The following is a 17,961-nucleotide window of genomic DNA, read 5'->3' on the forward strand; positions in this document are numbered from 1 at the left end:
CCGGCCAGATCCTCCCCTGAGGGTTCCCGGAGGGGGGAGCGCCGGGGGCCGTCCTTGGTTATGAATATGCAGTAGCCACGCTGAATATGCATGAACCGATCAAGATGGCGAGGCCAATCGTTTGTCCGGAAGTAGCTGGTATTTGTCGAGCGGCCTCCTGGGACGGGTGGGCACCTCCCGGCCTCCAAAGGAGCGCTGTACGGAACTCTGGCCCGGGAGCCCCCGGCCCGAGCCGCTCGAAGAGGCCTCCGCTCAGGGGGCCTTCTCCGGAAGGAGGCTGGCCACTGTCCGGGAGAGATCACGGGACCGCGACAATCCAGGAAAAGCAGATTAGCCACGGGGCGGGACACAGAAGTCCTGGGGGATTCAGGGTCAAGGCGCCTGAACGTTAGGAAATCCTACCCCCTTCCAGAATATTTCAGAAACCAGATTGGCGGGGCGAGGGGAGCAGGGATCCCAAGGGATTCTCCAATGAGAGCGGAGTAGGACTTTCACTCTCCTTCCAAAGCAGAGATGACACCAACTGCACAGCCACATTCAGAGTGATCCTTGTTTGATGTCAATGTCACGTCACCACCCAGGGGCGGGGGGAGGAGGCATAACCGTGAGGGAAGGAAACCGTGTCTCGTGGGGGGGGGGCACACTCCCTGACCCCAGCTGCTCGCTCTGTCCCTTTGCCTGAAAGCGCCCCCAAACACTCTGGCCCCAATGCTCTTCTCTCTGCTGCTGAGGGAAAAATCCTCCCCATGGCTCATGGCGGGCCTGCCTTTCGGCCCCTCCGTTGGCTCCTCCGACCTCACTTGCCCTGTAGTTATGCCCTGATCCCCAAGCCCCATCCTAGACTCCTCGTGTTTTGGTCCCCACGCTTGTTCCAGGTCTTCTAGGCAGAGCCCCTCTCCACCCCTGACTCCAAGGGGTGTCCCTCTCCGGTATCAGCTCTTTTCCGGTCGCTGCTTCTCCCATGTTTGTATTCCAGTCTCTCCTCCTTCTATTTCCCCTGCCCCCCCAACCCCCAGGCTCTCCGGTCGGATCTCACTCCTCCACCTGCCCTTCCCTCTCACAGCTGAGGTTCTGGGCCGTGATGATGGCGATGCTGCCCAACACCACCCCTGCCCCCATGATGTCAGAAGGCGCCACGGTCTCGTAGAGGACGTAATACTGCAGCATCAGGGCCACCACCACCTCGGAGTGCAGGACGGCGCACACCAGGGCGGGGTGGGCTTTCGTGACTGCGTAGCTCACGCACACAAAGGAGACCAGGGCGAGGATCCCCACGGCCCCCACACAGCTCCAACTCAGAGGATCGCTGGGCAGTACAGGGGTCTGCAGTATGAAGAGGCCTGGCACCGAGCCCACCAGCCCCACCAAGCCAAACAGGAAGGCCACTGTCGGCAGGCAAGAGGGGAAGTCCAGGGAACGATAGACCAGGAGCCCCAGCGACAGTGCCAGGCCGCCCAGGAATGCGAGCACGTAGCCCAGGGCGGTGTAGAGGCCTGTGGTCCCCTCCTGCAGCGTCCCTAGTCCAGGTCCCACAATGATGATGAGTCCCAGGGTGCTGCCCAACAGACCACACCAGTCGTAGCCGCTGAGACCCTGGCTCTCGAGGCAGAGGGCGAGGAGGGCAGAGCAGACGGTGGACGAGCCCTTGCGGACCGTGGCTGCGTTGCCAGCAGGCACCACCTGAACCGCGCTGTAGGCGCACCCAATGCTGAGGACGTTGAGCAGGGCGTGGAGGCAGGCCCGGCCCCGTACATCGGGAGGTCCCAAGAGGGGGTCACCACGCACTTTCAGTAGCAGGGCAATGGGGAGGTGAAAGAGACAGCGACAGATGAGCAGCTCCAGCGAGGGTAAGCGGGAGGCCTGGTAAGCCATGCGGGAGAAGGGGCCCACAAAGCCAGCAGGCAGGCCCCCACCCAGCAGGGCCACGAGCAGGCCCTTGGTGGCGTCGGAGGGCCGGCAGCGCTGGTGCGGGGGGAGGCTGGCCGGAGTGGAGGGCGGCGATGGCTGGGTGAAGTCGGGCAGGTTGAAGTAAGGGTGATTGCCAGCCTGTGGGGGAGAAAGGGGCTGGGGCATTAGGGCAGCCGTGGCCCTGGGGAGCAGGGGGTGGGGTGAATGCCAGGCTGGGGTCTGGGACCTCACGGGACAGTAGTGGGGTCAGGCTGTCTTGCTGAGAACCCTCGGGAGCTAGAAAGGGCCGGAAACTGGATGAGGGGGTACAGCGCGGGCCGGGGGCCTCTAAAGCAGGAAGCAGGGGGTAAGCGGTCTCGGAGTATCGTGTTTCTCTGGGTAAGCTGTTCGGAGGAGAAGAGAAAGGACCCAGGGGGGCTCTGTTGGTTTGGGGACGGGAAGGCAGCCTCAGATGCTGGGGGTCGGTGTGATGTCACAGGTTCCGCGGACGCCTGGGTACACCATTGTGAGTTTCATTTGTGGGTGTCTCCAGGACAGCTGGGAAAGTTTGAGGGGAAGAGACAAAAAGGAGCAGCCAGGAGCTCCGGGAAGGGGGCCATGCCTCCCTGACCCCCACACTCACCATCTTTCCTTGGACTTCCTCCTCTACTCCTGACTCAGGGGCCCTGGGCCCTTCGGAGCTCCGGCCCTTGTGACCTGGCTGGAGTGGGAGTGGGGTTCTTCCCTGGAACCTTCCTGAGGGGGGGGGGGGGAGGTTCTTCCCTGGAACCTTCCTGAGGTGGGGGTGGGCCTAGTTTCTCATTGTTTCCAACCCTGCTGGCTTTATGTCTGTCTGGCTCCAAAGATTGTCTCATTCCTTTTCTTTTTTTTCTTTTTCTTTCCCTCCTTCTGAGTAGCTCTGTGATGAGACGTCTTTGGCTTTATGTAACTTTGTTTATGTACGTCTCACCTTGTTTCGGAAAGGTTTTGCGGGAAGGAGCTCTGAGGGCTGGCTCCGGGGTCTCCCCAGCTCTGAATTTTTGAAGGCCAGGGAGGAGTCTCTGGGACTGTCCCTCCGGAGTTTCAGGAATGCGTGTTTCTTCTGTGTGTGCTCGCACCTGGTGTGTTGGTGGTGGTGTCCCAGGAGGCGCACACCAAGGCCTCTGCATTTATGCACGAGTGTGTAGATGTGGAGGTTTCTGCCGGTGGGGACAGAATTCGAGCTGCGTGTTCATCTGCACCGGTAGTCATTTCTGTCTGGCTGGGGCCTGCCTGGCCTGCAGCCTGGTGGGGGGCTCTGCGCCTTTCTGGGGGGGGGGGGGGTGGGCATGTGCGTGTGTCCAGGGCCGCCCTGTGAGTGTGCTGAGCCTCGGTTTGCGGGTCCCACTGGGCCGGATCGGGAGCCTGCCATGTTGTGTGTCTGCGGAGAGGGTGTGCTTGCCCTGGGCGCTGGGCCCCGCCGAGTGAAGGGCGTGCAGGGCGCGGGGTGGGGGGTGGGGCGTCCCTTTGCCAGGGAGTGGGTGGTCGTGCGGGCCCGCGGGGGTGCCGCGGCCAGACCCGCGCCCGCTCGGGGTCCACCGGTCTCGCGGCCCGGCGCGGCGCGGCGCCGTTTCCGTCCCGGGATCCGTCCGGGCCGAGGCCGTCGGGCGCACTCTCCCCAGAGCCTGAGCCCGGAGCCCTGCGTCGGTGTCGGCTGCGCTGCGCCGGCCTCCTCTCGGCGGCGGCGGCGCTGGGGGGGTACTGTTTCCGGGGGTGGGGGTGGGGGTAGGACCGGGGCGGGGGGAGCCGATGATGTCAGCGGCGGCGGCGGCGGCGGCGGCGGCGGCGGCGGGGCCGGGCCGGGGCCGGGCGCTGGGGGGGCCGGGGCCGGAGCCGGAGCCGGAGCCGGAGCCGGAGCTGGAGGCGGGCGAAACCGGAGCGGCCGGGGGCGGCCACGGGGATGAGCCGGGCCTGGCGGACGCGGCGCCATCGCAGTCAGGTGGGCCCCGGGGCGAACCGGGCAGGGCCAGGGCGGACCGGAGCCAACAGCCGGGCCCCCTCCCCGCCTGCCCGGCGCCGCGGGGGCCCGGGCCGCGCCCCGCGCCGCGACCGCTCCCCTCTGGGGTTGACCTGGGGGCTCAGGGGTCGGGGGCTGAGTCTGGCCCCGCCTCCAGGCGCGCGCGGCGCTGGGGGGCGACTAAGGGGGCCCCGGTGAGGCGTCCGACCCGGCGGCGGCCCGGGGGCGCGATGGCCCAGGGCCGGGGAGGGGGTCGCGCTCCCTTCCCTCCCGAAGGGTTAATTGTGCAGCCCGGCGCCCCCCACCCCTCCGTGGGGCAGGTTGGGGGTGGGGTGGGGCGGGAGGGAGCCCGGGCCGGCGCTGCAAGCTGCTGGGAGGGCGATGGCGTAGGAGCCAGGCAGAGAGGGGGAGGGGTGGGCCGCCCAGCGCCCCGGAGTTGGGGTGTGCGGGGTGCGCAGGGCGAGCAGGGGCCCCGGAGCCGCCGTGCCGTCGGGGCAGGGTTGTGACTGTGAGTCCCGGAGGTTGTGTGTCTCCTGCTGTGTTGTGGGTTAAGGTAAACCTCTCCCCGGGCACCACCGTTTGCTGGTCCGGTGGCCAGGGGTTCGGGTCGGGCCCTCCCTGAGCCAGGGGGACAGAGAGCCTGGTGGAGGGGTGTCCAGGGGTGTGGGGCAGAATTACAAGAGGTGGCCCTGTGGCTCTGCGTGACAGGTCCGCATCGGAAAGAGGGCACAGTCCATGCGGAGTTTGTCAGGTGTGTGGTTTCATGTATGTTTGCTGCTGGCATGTGTTTTCCAGCACACATGAACTATCATGAACTGTTGTTTTCTGCGCAGCTGGCGTGGTTAGGGTATGTGCTGTGGAGGGCACCTGCGGGAGGCGGGTATGTGCCCGTCCGGAGGGGTCTGTTGTGTACCTCTGCGTCGGAAGGTGTCCCGTCCGGGTCCCCTTTCTGTGTGCCCTGCTGAGGTGTGGCCCCGTGTTGGCGAGGATGGCCCGCCTGCAGCGTTTGTGGGTCTGCGTGTTGAGTGAGCTGCATGGTGGGGGCGAAGCAGGTCTAGAACTCAGGTCCCCAGGATCTGTGGCAAGTGAGAAGCCCCCAGGGTGTGTCCCAGGTACTTGCGGGGGCCGCGGGCCCCGGGCTGGGGGAACGTACAGGTTGTGTTTATGGGATCGTGGGCAGCCAGGCGAGGGCAAGGTTGTGTGTCTGTAACATTCTCCATGGGATTCTTTTGTGACGTTGTTTGTGGGAGCCTGTCCGTGCTGTGGGGCTGGGAGGCGAGCCGGTCAGAAAACACTTGTGGGGAGGGAGGTGGCGTGACAAGGGCAATGTGGGCCTCAGCCCCGGGAGATCAGGCGCGAGCTGCGTGTGCGTGCCTGCCTTCCGTGCGGCCGAGCGGCCGTGTGGGGCTGCCGTGGGGATCTGCTACGAAGGAGGCGGCGAGATAAATATGGGGCAGAGCAAGGGCAGCGGGCGGGAGGCCTGGGTGTTGTTGGGGTGGCCCGGCCGCTCTTTGTGCGGGGTCCGTGTCAGGGTCACCGGGAGGAGAGGCCTGGCGGTGGCAAGGAAACCAAGCTTGGCCCCGGGTGGCTTCTTGGCCGTGTTTACGTAAAGGCCGGGTGTGACTCTTGTCACTGACATGGAAAAAAGAAACACGAAGTTTTCAGTCCCCTCCTCCGGCTTCACCCTCCTCTCTGCCCCCCCCCCCCCCCCCCCCCCCCCCCCCCGTACCTCTGCTTTTCCTGCTCTTCTGTGACGCACACGGGGCCGCTCCTGCCCCTGTGGAGGGGTCTGGGAATGGAATTCACTCACGAGGCAGATTGCTCAGAACAGGTTTTCCTCACCTGTGTGTGTGTGTGTGTGTGTGTGCGTGTGTGTGTGTGCGTGTGTGTGTGTGCAGGAGTGAGAGGTGTGTGCTGCGCCTGGCCTGGCTGGGGGAGGGGGGGGTTACGTACTGGGCAGGGAGGGGATGAGGAGGGTACTGGGGCCAGGCCCTTCGGTGCCATGGGAGTGGGGGCTGCTGGCCGCTGTGGGAGGCCGACACAGTGGGTCCATTATGGCCTGCTGGAGGGGAGGGGGCCTGGACTAGAACTGAGGGGTTCTGGCCTTGAGGGAGCCTCGGTTCCTCATACGTAACACGGGGCTTGATACCTGCCCTGCCTGTCTTCTGACAACGACGTAAGTGGCACATGGGAAATGTGCCTGGGAGGCAGCTCCAGTCTGGGGGCTCTGCCCGTGCCAGCCCCCCGTAGAGCCCCTTCTCAGGGCCGGGCCCATAGCAATGGCAGAGAACTCGGATCGAGCACGCACAGTGTCCCGGGCCTTGCTCTCCGTGCTTTTCCACGTCCTCATTCATTTACTCTTTGCAACACCCCGTGGAAGGAGGTGTTCGAATCATCTCCCTTTTTCCAATGAAGACAGCTGAACCCAGAGAAGTTAAGTCATTTGCTCAAAGCCACCTTGCTGGTAAGAGAGAAAGCTCTAGATTCTGTGCTCTTCCAGGCCGTTCTCTGCTGCGTTTCTGAATAAAGCTTTCTGCGGGCCTCTCTGCGCACCCCCCAACACACACACACACTTCTCCCCCGTTTCTGCAGAAGCTCGCACCTGTACCAGGCTGTCTCAGAAGACCGGCGTGCTTTGACAATGATGCGGGGAGTCCTAGCCCAGGCAGTGAGGACTTACAGTGGGGTGCTGGGTGCTGGCCACAGGGGTACCCCGTGTTGGTTAGCTAGGCACAGGAGAGACTGTCCTTGGCCTGTGGGTCAGGGAGGGCCACGGCAGAAGTGACATTTGAATTACATTTTGGAGGGCTTCGGGGAAGAGGTTGGGAGAGGTTTTGTCTCTGGCAGGAGAGCCGGCGCAGGCAAAGGAAGACAGGGGGCTGGGGGGGGGGCACGTTAGGTGGGAGAGCCCCCCAGGTGCCTGAAGGGAGTCTAACACAAGGCAGAATTGGAGAGTAAGATTGGAACTGGACCCTTGAATGGCTGGCTGAGCCGTCTGAATTTTACCCCCGAGTGAGTGGGGGCCAGTGAAGGTTTTCAGCCCAGGGCCCACAGGGCCTGAGCTGGCTGGGGACAGGGACCCTTAGCAAGAGGAGGGCTGGATGCCAGTAGGTAGGCCCGGAGGCAGGGGACTAACCTTGAGCCAGGCGAGTGTTAACAAAGGCCTGAGCTAGTCCAGGGGCCAGAGGTGGGTGGAAGGGAAGGCTTCCAGAGCCATTCCCCAGCCTGGCGGCCGATCCAACCAGCCTGGTGAGGGCTGGACGCGGGGGAGCCAAGGAAAGGGTGGAGTCAGACGTGACACAGTTAGGGCTTAGCACGTGAGACCTTAGTGGTGATGTCTGTCACCCGCTGGCCGCCCGCAGGCCCTTCAGAGCAGGATCCAGAGGTCTGGCAGAGGGGAAAGAGTTCATCTCCGGGTTCACACGAGCCCGGGTCTGGATTTTGACTCTGGTGCTCACGTGCTACATGACCTTCAGCAGGGCATTCCCGCCCCCCCCCCCGCCCCACAAGTCTCAATTTTCGGATCTGTAAAATTGGGATGATACAAATACCAACCTTAGAGGAAATCGTGTGGTGCGACAATCCATGCAAAAACCCTGGGAGCATATCGGGCAAAGTGTACATGCCTCGATCGTGGTCGTGTCATCCTCTTCCTCTCCAGCTGCTGGCCGGTCCGTCCGGCACTGAGGCTGGCGTCCTTCCAGAGGGCAGACAGACCCCGGGATGACTTTGAAGGAGACAGATCCATTCATTCCCCCAAATGTTTTTGAACTCTCCCATGACATACGGGGCCCTGGTCTCAGCCTCAGTGATAGCAGTGAGCACGCAGTATGTTTCGCTAAGTGCCGAGGAGGAAAGGAGAGGAGAAGGCTAGAAGTGTAGGGAGATGCAGGCCGCCAGGAAGGCCTCCTGGAGAAGGGGACTTGGGGCAAGGCTTCAAGGAGGTGGGGCAGCGAGGCGTGGGGCTATCTGAGGAAGAACATTTCAGGCAGAGGGAACAGCAGGAGGCGCTCAGAGCCCCCCCTCCGTCATACTTCTCAGGTCACATAGCCAGTCAAGAACAGGGAAACTGTGAAAACAAATAAAAAATGAAAAACCACAGAGCCACCAACCTGCCCTGAGCTTGATTTCTGCCTCCTCTTCTTTACCACATCCCCCCACTACTTTCCGGGACTGAGTTCCACGATAATAATAAGAGCTATAGCGTTTGCTGAGCACTTAACCGAGTACCAAGTACTGTACTAGGTACTCCCCGTCAGGAGCTCGCTTGATCGCTACAGACAGCCCTCCGAATCGAACGACTCATTATCCCACCTTACAGACAAAGAAACTGAGATAGAGAGAGGTTAGGGAACTTGCCCAGGCTCACAAAACTCCTGTCTTCACCTCCTGTAAAACCCCATAGGGTAGTTGCCAGCGATGGGCAGTTGAACTCTGGCGAGCTGGGTCCCGACCCCGGCTTGGTTAGCAGCGAGACGGGGTGGGGGCGTCCGATCGCCCCACCACTGCATCGTCTCCCCTTTCCGGCGAGGAGTTTGGCGCACCACAAGCCTCCGTTTACTCATCTGTACTGTGGGGTCCATGACAGACCGCACTATGGCTGTCCGGGGTCCTGCTGAGTGTTGACATGAGTCGATGCAGATAAAATGCTTTGCACTGTGCTCGTCACACAAGGATTTCCTAAATGACAGCTACAGGGACCGCGATGAGGATGTTTCTGGGGGATCTCTGAGGGCCGGGCGGGCTTCGGACCTCCGTGGTTCTCAGGAGCCCTGACAGGCCTCGTGCAGGTACCTTGGCGGTCAGCAGCCAGCCACGGGGCGGTAGGCGCCAAGGCCACGTGCCCGAGCAGGTGGGCAGGCCTGGCCGACGGGGAGCGGGCGCTAGAGGTGAGCCTCTGCTGTGCGCCCTCGGGCAGGCCTGCTACCTCCGGAGGAAAGGGTCCCTCCTCGAATTTTTTTCCCTTCCTCTGATTTTCATGATTTTCACAAAAGGTACTAGATGGGCAGGTAAATGGGTTAATAGCGAGTGCTGTTAAAACAAACAAACAAAACAGCACTGGTTCTCTACTAGAGAACTACTTATCTACTTCTGAGAACAAACGTGGGGGGTTTTCTCACACAGACCAATTCTCGGGCGCCAGCTGGGGGTCCCACAATTCGACTCGATTCTGACACTGTCTCTCCGGAGGTACAGTCCGATCCCGCAGATTAAGGACTCAGTCCCCTGAGCCGGCCTGCTCCAGATGTCAGCCGTGAGTCCAGGCCTCCCATACTTCTGGCCGACCAGCTATATTTGGGGTTCCCTATGACCCTCTCTTTAGCTTCGAGAATTTGCTAGTATGGCCGGTAGGACTGAGAGAGATGCTTACTTCGGTTGACTGGTTTACTGCATGATAACTGCATGATAATATTGTAGCCAAATGACAAGCTACAAATGCTGAAATCTGGAAAGGTCCTGAGCTCAGGCCCTCCTGTCTCCGCCAGTTGGGGTACACTGCCCTCCTGGCAGGTGAATGCGGCCACTGACCCAGAAGCTCTCCGAACCCCGTGGTGGAGGCTTCGTCACGTAGGCGTGGGCAGTTATGAACTCCGTCCCCTGCCCCTGTCCCCTCCTCGGAGGATGGCGGTGAGCTGAAAGCCCCGAGCTTCTAAACGTGGCTAGGTCTTGGGGGTGACCTGCCCTCACCCTGAAACTCTCCAGGAGACCACCCAGGTCACCTCACTGAGAACAAGAGATGCTCCTGTCACGGAGGAAATGCCAGAGGATTTAGGAGTTCTGTGTCGGGGACCAGGGTCAAAGACCAGATATTAGCGCAAAAGGTGCTCCTAGCCCCTCTATCACTTGGGAAATTATGAGAATTTTAGGAGCACTGTGTCAGGAATGGGGATGCAGACCAAATATGCCTATTTCCTACAGGGTCACAATATCACAGCTAGAAACCTGTCCTTCCTGGCGAACCACGGTTCCAGTGAAGAAAACGGGCTTCCTAGCTGGACTTCCCCATATCAGACCCCAGCCAGGCTACTAGCTGGTCACACATTCTTGGGCCAGCTACCCGGCATCTCAAGCTTCAGGCTGTCCCCCCTTTTTTTTTTTTAAGATTTTATTTATTAATGAGAGCACGTGAGAGAGTGAGCACAAGTAGGGGAAGCAGCAGGCAGAGGGAGAAGCAGGCTCCCTGCTGAGCTGGGAGCCCAGTGCGGGGCTCGATCCCAGGACCCCGGGATCATGACCTGAACCGAAGGCGGACGCCCAACCGACTGAGCCCCCCAGGCTGTCCGTTTAAAATGGGAAGCTGGGGCACCTGGCCGGCTCAGTCAGTGGAGCGCACGACTCTTGACCTCAGGGTTGTGAGTTCGAGCCCCATGTTGGGAGTGGAGAGGACTTAAAAATAAAACCTCTATGATGGGGAAGCTGAGTCACTCCCTTTAGAATGGTGACGAGGAGCGGAGGGTCATGGGAGTGAAGCACTTAGCTCTTGGGGGTCCCAGCGGCCCAGGAAGGGGGGAGCCCTCTCCCTCTTTCCTCACTCTACCCCCAGAACTGCACACAGGCCTGCACGCGGGGCAGCTTCTGTAGGATTCCCGGCCCACCTGCGATCCAGCAGATTGGGGGAACACCTGACCCATGCTGGTGTGTGCCTCGCACTTGGGGTATTGGAGCTTTTGAACAGCACCCCTCTTTGCCACCTTCCTCCTGCTCCAGGAGAGGAATCAGAGCCGTCTTTTCGGGAATATGACATGGGTCGTGGCAGGGAGGCCTGTGGCCCAGAGAGTATGACTAACAGACGGGTTTTGGTGGAAAGGGGGGATTTATGAGGAACTCCTGCTGCAGGGTAGCTCAGAGGGCAAGTGTGGCCCGGGGCGTGGGGAAGGAGAGGGTTCTGGGGTTTCCTGGACATTGGACGAGAGGGACCTGTGCTCAGCAGGCCCCCGTTACTCCCAGCTGTGTGGGACTGTATGACCCGGGAACCCAGATCTTCCGCTGAGAAATGGGACCCCAGAGTCCCGAGGGTGTCCACGACCGGGGAAGTGGCTGTGCGGGGCTTTCTGTGCAGTGACTGCCACAGCTCACATCGGGCTCGCCCGCTGTTCCTTTCGGAGGGCCCCCTAGCAAGAGCTGAGCTCAGGGGTTGTGTTTCCCTTCCTCCTTTTTAAGCCAAAGTCCCAAAGCCACCAGCGTTCAGAGTAAGGAGAGGGACCCAAGCTGCTTCGTGCTGGCTCTGGTGGCCTTTCCTGTGCCCTCCCAAGACGGGAACAAGCTGGCGTATGTATGTCTCAGTCAGTCTGTGGTCTCTGCTGGTCCCCAGGCACCAGAAAGCTCCTCCAGGATACAGGGGGCTGGGGCGTGCTTGTGTGTGTGTGGGTGTGCGTGTGGGTGTGCGTGCAGGTCCTCTGCTAGATCCACTGTCTGGCAGTTGGGCCCAATAAAAAAGCTCTAGGAAATCTGTTTTGATATGCAAATGAGGCGATTATAATGAAAGACAACATGCAAATCTTTGATTTTCTTTGAGCCCCGGAAGATTGGGCCAAAGCGACTTGAGAGCGATCCAAGAGGCTTCCCTGGACCTATGGGACTGCGCTACGCTGCTGTGTCGCGTGGAGGTGAATCGAAACGCGCAGATTGTCTCGTGCTGGTGCTTCTCGGGCCGGCAGAACAGGGCTGCGCACCGAAGAGTGTGACCTCCAGCTCGGGCCGGAGGCAGCAACCCGGAACCGGACGGGCCCCCGGGAGGGGGTCAGCCCAGCAGCCCGGGCGGCAGTCCTTGACCCCACGTCCTGCGCCACCCCGCCTTCCTGGGGTCCTTTCCCTGCCAGCTCCGCTCCTGAGGACGCGGTTTGTGTCTCCCCAGAAGGAAGAGGCCCCGTGGAAGGGACTCGCTGAGCCTCCCCCGCTCTGCCCCATGTTGGCTGTGCCCTCAGGTGAGGCGGCGCGAGGGCCCGCAGCCCGGGGAAGGGGGGGGGGGGGCCGGACACGGGGCAGTTTTCCGAGGCTGCGGAGCCCTGCGAAGTGGTCAGTAGTTGTGTGCGAGGCGTCCTCCTCTTCCCGGAGGGAGAGAGGTGACCACTGCTGACGTCCCTGGGCTGCGACTTTGGGGCCTTTGACCTGATGACCTTCATCTTGACCTGAGCTGGCTCTGGCCTCCTCCAGCCCCCGGTGTTTGGCGCGCCAGGGCTGGATGCTGGCCAGGCGAGCGTGGCTAAGGTCAACCCCTGCCTTCTGCGGCCGCAAATTTGTCACTTTCTCCAGTCTCTGACCAACAGACCCCCACCCCCTGCCCTCCCAAGTCACCTCCCTGGTGTCAGAGGCCCTCCCCACCTCCCCCGGGCCTCTGACGTCCTCCCCGGGCCTCTTCTCCCCGTCCAGGCTGGCGCCATGCCCCCCCCAGCAGAGGTGACGGACCCGTCCCATGCCCCCGCAGTCCTGCGTCAGCTCAATGAGCAGCGGCTCCGAGGCCTCTTCTGTGACGTCACCCTCATAGCTGGAGACACCAAGTTCCCTGCTCACCGCAGTGTCCTGGCCGCTTCCAGTCCCTTCTTCAGAGAGGCCCTGCTGGCTTCAGCTCCACTCCCCCTCCCACCAGTTACGGGGGGCCCTGCCCCCAACCCGGCCGCCACCACAGCTGCCTCCTCCTCCTCCTCTTCCTCCTCCTCCTCCTCCTCTTCTTCCTCCTCTTCTTCCTCTTCCTCCTCTTCCCCCCCTCCGGCCTCACCCCCCACTTCCTCGCCACCCCGGGTCCTGGAGCTGCCAGGGGTCCCCGCAGCTGCCTTCTCTGATGTCCTCAACTTCATCTACAGCGCCCGGCTTGCTCTACCTGGCGGCGGAGGGGACGGGGCAGCGGTGGCAGAGATCGGAGCTCTGGGGCGGCGTCTGGGCATCTCCCGCCTGCAGGGCCTGGGGGAGGGAGGCGATGCCTGGGTACCTCCTGCCCCAGCGCCCATGGCCACCTCGCAGCCTGAAGACGACAGCTTCGGGCCCGGGCCGAGGCCCGCCGGGGAGTGGGAGGGGGACCGGGCTGAGGCCCAGGCCTCTGACTCACAGGCCCCCCTGTCCCGGCGGCCCCTCCCCTGCCCGCGCTGCGGGAAAAGCTTCATCCATCCCAAACGGCTGCAGACCCATGAGGCGCAGTGCCGCCGAGGGGCCGGCACCCGGGGGTCTGCGGGGCTGGCCTCCGGGGGCTCGGCCCCCAGTGGTCCCGCCGGAGTGGATGCTTCGGCCCTGCCGACGCCGGTGGGCTTCCGCGGTGGCCCCGAGCACGTGGTGAAGGTGGTGGGCGGCCACGTGCTATACGTGTGCGCCGCCTGCGAGCGCTCCTACGTGACGCTGTCCAGCCTGAAGCGGCACAGCAACGTGCACTCGTGGCGCAGGAAGTACCCGTGTCGCTACTGCGAGAAGGTGTTCGCGCTGGCGGAGTACCGGACCAAGCACGAGGTGTGGCACACCGGGGAGCGCAGGTGAGCCACCCGCCAGGTGTGGCGGGCCGTGGGGGAGGGTGGGGGGCTGCCGGGCTGCAGGGGTGGGGCCGTGGCAGCAGACTACAGGGGTGTGGAAGGGTAGGAGCTGGACCCAGTAAGTCGCGGGAATCCTGCCCTCTCACCCCCTTACCCCTGCTCACCCGCTCCTCGTCGCAGGTGCAGCCGCCTCGCTCCAGCCTGGGCTCTCCCTCCCCCGATGCTCACTGGCACCTCTGGGTGCCTGGGGTTGGGCCTGGTGTGGTGGGGAGAGTCCCCCAGTGGGGGAAGAGGAAGCTGCCCCCATAGGAGGAGACAGTGGGGGGCGCAGGCAGGCCCACGGGGAGTTGTAAGGTGTCTTTCCCCCACCTGTCCCTGCTCTTGAGACACCCCCATCCGTCAGTGGAACTTCAGAGAAGGCTCCGGGGGTTAGGCGAGGAGCGTGATTATTCCCGGTTCGCAGACGGACCCGCTGGGGCCCACCACCTCACCGCCAGTGGGGGCACCGAGCTAGGACTGTACCTCTCGGGAGGCTTGCAGGATGGGACCAGCGGCATGAAAGGAGGGCAAGCGCCCGGGGTGGGGTGGGGGGGAGTCGTAGGTCTGAGTGCACGATGCGGGCAGCTGAGACCAGGCTTCGGGGCTCCCTGACTCCCGTGTCTCCGTCCCCACCCTGTTCCCTGCTGTCCCGGCCCAGGTACCAGTGCATCTTCTGCTGGGAGACCTTTGTCACTTACTATAACCTGAAGACCCACCAGCGAGCCTTCCACGGCATTAGCCCCGGGCTCTTAGCCAGTGAGAAGACGCCCAATGGAGGCTACAAGCCCAAGCTTAATACCCTCAAGCTATACCGCCTGCTCCCCATGCGGGCCGCCAAGCGGCCCTACAAGACCTACAGCCAGGCCGCCCCCGACGCCCCCCTCTCTCCAAGCCTCAACACACCGGCCCCGGTAGCCATGCCTTCCAGCCCCCCGCCCGGGCCCCCTCCCGCCCCGCAGCCCGGCCCCCCGCCCTCCGTCATCGCATTTGCCCACCCTGCTCCCTCGGTCATTGTTCACGGGCGCAGCAGCAGTGGTGGCCCTGGGGGAGGGCCGGCCACCGCAGGGGGAGCCCAAGCCGCCTCGGTCATCACTTACACTGCGCCCCCGAGGCCCCCCAAAAAACGTGAGTACCCACCGCCTCCCCCCCAACCTGCAGCCACGCCGAGCAGCCCCGCCACCGCGGGCGGCCCGGCCACCGCCGCGGGCCCGGCCACCGCCACGGAGGAGGCCAAGGGCCGCAACCCACGGGCTGGAAGGACTCTGACCTACACGGCCAAGCCAGCCGGCGGGATTGGCGGGGGTGGGGGTCCCCCTGCGGGGCCTGGCCGGGGCCCCTCTCAGCTCCAGGCCGCGCCTCCACTGTGTCAGATCACTGTGCGCATCGGCGAGGAGGCCATTGTCAAGCGCCGAATCTCAGAGACTGACCTGCGCCCCGGGGAGCTGAGCGGGGAGGAGGTGGAGGAGAGCGAGGACGACGACGACGACGAGGACGACGACGACGACGAGGACGACGACGACGAGGAGGAATCGCGGGCCGGCGGGGAGGACCAGCTCTGGCGGCCCTACTACTCCTACAAGCCCAAGCGCAAGGCCGGGGCGGCGGGCGCGGGCAGCGGCGGGGGCGGGGCGCTGCCCCGAGGCCGCCGGCCGCCGCGCTGGAGGCAGAAGCCGGAGCGCAGGAGCTGGGAGGACGCGCCGGCCGCCGAGGGCCCCGCGGGGCGCGCCCGGGCCGAGCGGAGGCACCGCTGCGGGGACTGCGCCCAGACCTTCGCCACCGTGCGGAAGCTGCGCAAGCACCAGGAGGCGCACGGCGGCGGCGCGCACGGGGTCCGCGGCGGCCGCAGGCCCTCCAGCCGCTTCGCCTGCCCGCACTGCGCCAAGGTGTGCAAGACGGCGGCCGCCCTGAGCCGCCACGGGCAGAGGCACGCGGCCGAGCGGCCCGGGGGCACCCCCACGCCCGTCATCGCCTACTCCAAGGGCAGCGCTGGCGCCAGAGCCGCGGATGTCAAGGAGGAGGCCCCCCAAGAGATGCAGGTGTCCTCGTCCAGCGGGGAGGCGGGGGGCGGGAGCGCCGCGGCTGGCGCGGAGGGAGCGCCCGAGGCCGCCTCTCTGCAGGACCCTGTCATCTCGGGGGGTGAGGAGCCCCCGCTGGTGGCGGGAGGGGGCGCCTATGCCTATCCGCCGGTGCAGGAATTTCCCCTAGCTCTGATCGGGAGCGGCAGGGAACCTGGCGGCGGGAGGAGCAAAGCTGGCAGCGAGGGGCCGGTGGGCGCTGGGGAGGGGGACCGCGTGGAGGGGATGGGGGCTGCCAAAGTCACCTTCTACCCAGAACCCTACCCGCTCGTCTATGGCCCCCAGCTCCTTGCCGCCTACCCTTACAACTTCAGCAACCTGGCTGCTCTCCCAGTTGCTCTTAACATGGTCCTACCTGATGAGAAGGGTGGGGGGGCCCTGCCCTTCCTTCCGGGGGTCTTTGGCTACGCAGTCAATCCTCAAGCCGCGCCCCCTACTCCCCCAACCCCACCTCCCCCGACTCTTCCCCCACCAGTCCCCCCTAAGGGAGAAGGGGAAAGGGCAGGGCTTGAGAGAACCCAGAAGGGAGATGTGGGGTGAGCTCTGGGCCCCCCTCCCCCCTTTCACCAGATGCCACCCTCCCTGAACCCCCTGCCACTACCAGCTCCCTGGCTTCCCTGCCCCTTGGGAGCCCCTCCACACTCTTGTGCAGGGACTTGGGGGCCCCTGGAGCTCAGGGGTCAGGCTGCTTTGTGTGAGACTGTAGTTTTCCCATCTCCTGGGAAGGGATCTTGGGTGGTTCCCCTCTCAGTTCTCCAGGGAATGGCCTCCGTGAGGGGCAGGGCCAGCTCCCATCCTTTCTCCAGCCCTCGGGGCAACTGAGCAATATACTTACATGAATCTCTACTCACGGCCCCCACCAGCTCTGAATGTCTAACCCACCCTCCTGATTCGTAAACCCGGGGGGAAACCATCTCTCTCTCCTAGTGACCTCCCCTCATTCTGAAGCTTTCTCTAAGCCCCTGCCTAGACGCTTCCTAGCACATTCCATTCTTCGTGGCCCAGGGCCTGGACCAGACCATTGTGATACCTGACCCCCGCCCACCTGGGAGCATGGCTTCTGGTTCCATTCTCCCCAGGGGTGGGTTTCTGCATCCCTGTCTCCTTCACGTGACGATGCCATGCCTTCCTGGGCTCCCATGCCTTTGGGTCTTCCATATTGCTCCTCGCTCTCCTACTCTGGAGATGGCCTCTTCCGATTCAGGTCAAGGAGGTGTTGCCGGGAGGGCTATGCATCTGTTCCACGGCTGAGCAATTTCCCAGCCCAGGGCAGCACGAATCTTGGCCCTGTCTTGACCCCCAAATCCAGTGAGGCCCAGATTCTTCCAAGGCAAAGAGGTGAGCAGATCGCACCTCTTCCTGCCTCTACCTATGGCCTCTTCTGGGCTAAATCAGATTTGGGGGTCAGGGGGGAGGAGCTCCATATGGGGTGGGGAAGGGAATCTACTTTCTCCCCCCCCTTTTTTTTTTTTTTTTGCTTCCTGATGGTTTCTCCCAGACTAGACCAAATAGCCAGAAAAGTGATGGGGGTTGGATGGGTGGGTAAGCCCAAGATTTGCACATGACCTCCCATCCTTACCTGTACCTCCATCTTCCCCAGTGTCGTTTCCTCACCATTCACTCCAGGTGGTTTTTGGGGAACCATCCTACTCCCTTGGTGGGCTTTGGGGTATCCCCACCAACTTTTCCTCCAGAATAGCACCTTACACCCCATCTTTGACTCAGTTCCCCACACCCAAAGATCCCAGCCTAGGGATGGGGTGCAGGGACCTTAAACAGTCCCTAATCCCTAATTTGCACTAGTTAACCCTGGTCAGGGGTCCATATGTTTCCTTCCAGCGGGGGAGTTGAAGAAATGTTTGCTCCTAATTCTCTTTGACGACCGGGCATCCCCACTCTGTGATTGGATGAACGTTTCCCAACCCACCCACCCCCCCAAAAAAAACAGCTCATAAGGGGAGAGCCAGTTTGGGGGAGCAAATCTGGTAAATGGGAATTAGAGGAGTGCAGTTTAAAAAGGGGAAAGGCTGCCACCATTTAGATGGGAGCTTTATCCCAGCTACTGTTTTCCGGGGCCAAGATGGCTGCCCTCTTTCTCGGCTGAAAAAGCAAGATCATGGCTTTTGGAGGGAGGTGAGCTTGGGGGAAGGACCAGGAGCATCCTCCTGCCTCGTCTTACCCTCCGATAAGAAGGGGGAGGTTTTTGACAGGCTCCTGAATGTTAACCATGGAGGAGTGTCATTCCTTCTCTCCTCCTCGGTCTCTTTGCACTTTTCCTGGTCTTGGCCACAGTCCGAGTGGAGTTTCCTACTGAATGTACCAAGTTCCAATTTTTAAGGGGGCAAAATGCTTAAAATGGGAAAATGCAAAAAAAAAAAAAAATCACTAAAAAGTTCCCACAAATCTCGTTTCTGGCACTTTAGAAAAACTGCGAAAAAAAAAACATAATAAAGAATACATATATATATATATATCTACACACAAATTTTATATATATATATATACACAC

At 62.5% G+C, this 17,961-nt stretch overlaps 2 protein-coding genes across 4 annotated transcripts; one reads left to right on the forward strand and one right to left on the reverse strand.

The window, feature by feature from the left end:
- Positions 1-41: 41 nt before the first annotated feature.
- Positions 42-2,209, reverse strand: SLC35G6 (solute carrier family 35 member G6). The gene has a single exon (XM_045984686.1). It carries the CDS (start codon positions 2,071-2,073, stop codon positions 1,033-1,035), a length of 1,041 nt encoding a protein of 346 aa, XP_045840642.1. The 5' UTR covers positions 2,074-2,209; the 3' UTR covers positions 42-1,032.
- Positions 2,210-3,706: 1,497 nt separating this feature from the next.
- Positions 3,707-17,958, forward strand: ZBTB4 (zinc finger and BTB domain containing 4). 3 transcript variants are annotated; one of them, XM_045984682.1, is made up of 5 exons: positions 3,707-3,865; positions 11,400-11,490; positions 11,739-11,808; positions 12,254-13,341; positions 14,036-17,958. In XM_045984682.1, exons 4-5 carry the CDS (start codon positions 12,263-12,265, stop codon positions 15,990-15,992), a joined length of 3,036 nt encoding a protein of 1,011 aa, XP_045840638.1. In that variant the 5' UTR covers positions 3,707-3,865; positions 11,400-11,490; positions 11,739-11,808; positions 12,254-12,262; the 3' UTR covers positions 15,993-17,958. The 3 variants fall into 3 exon arrangements, with proteins under 3 accessions (XP_045840638.1, XP_045840639.1, XP_045840640.1); XM_045984684.1 differs by having other exon boundaries at positions 3,720-3,865; positions 11,409-11,490; XM_045984683.1 differs by lacking the exon at positions 11,400-11,490 and having other exon boundaries at positions 3,712-3,865.
- Positions 17,959-17,961: the final 3 nt, after the last annotated feature.

This window comes from Meles meles, chromosome 18 (assembly GCF_922984935.1).
Source record: "Meles meles chromosome 18, mMelMel3.1 paternal haplotype, whole genome shotgun sequence".
NCBI classification, from domain to species: Eukaryota; Metazoa; Chordata; class Mammalia; order Carnivora; family Mustelidae; genus Meles; species Meles meles.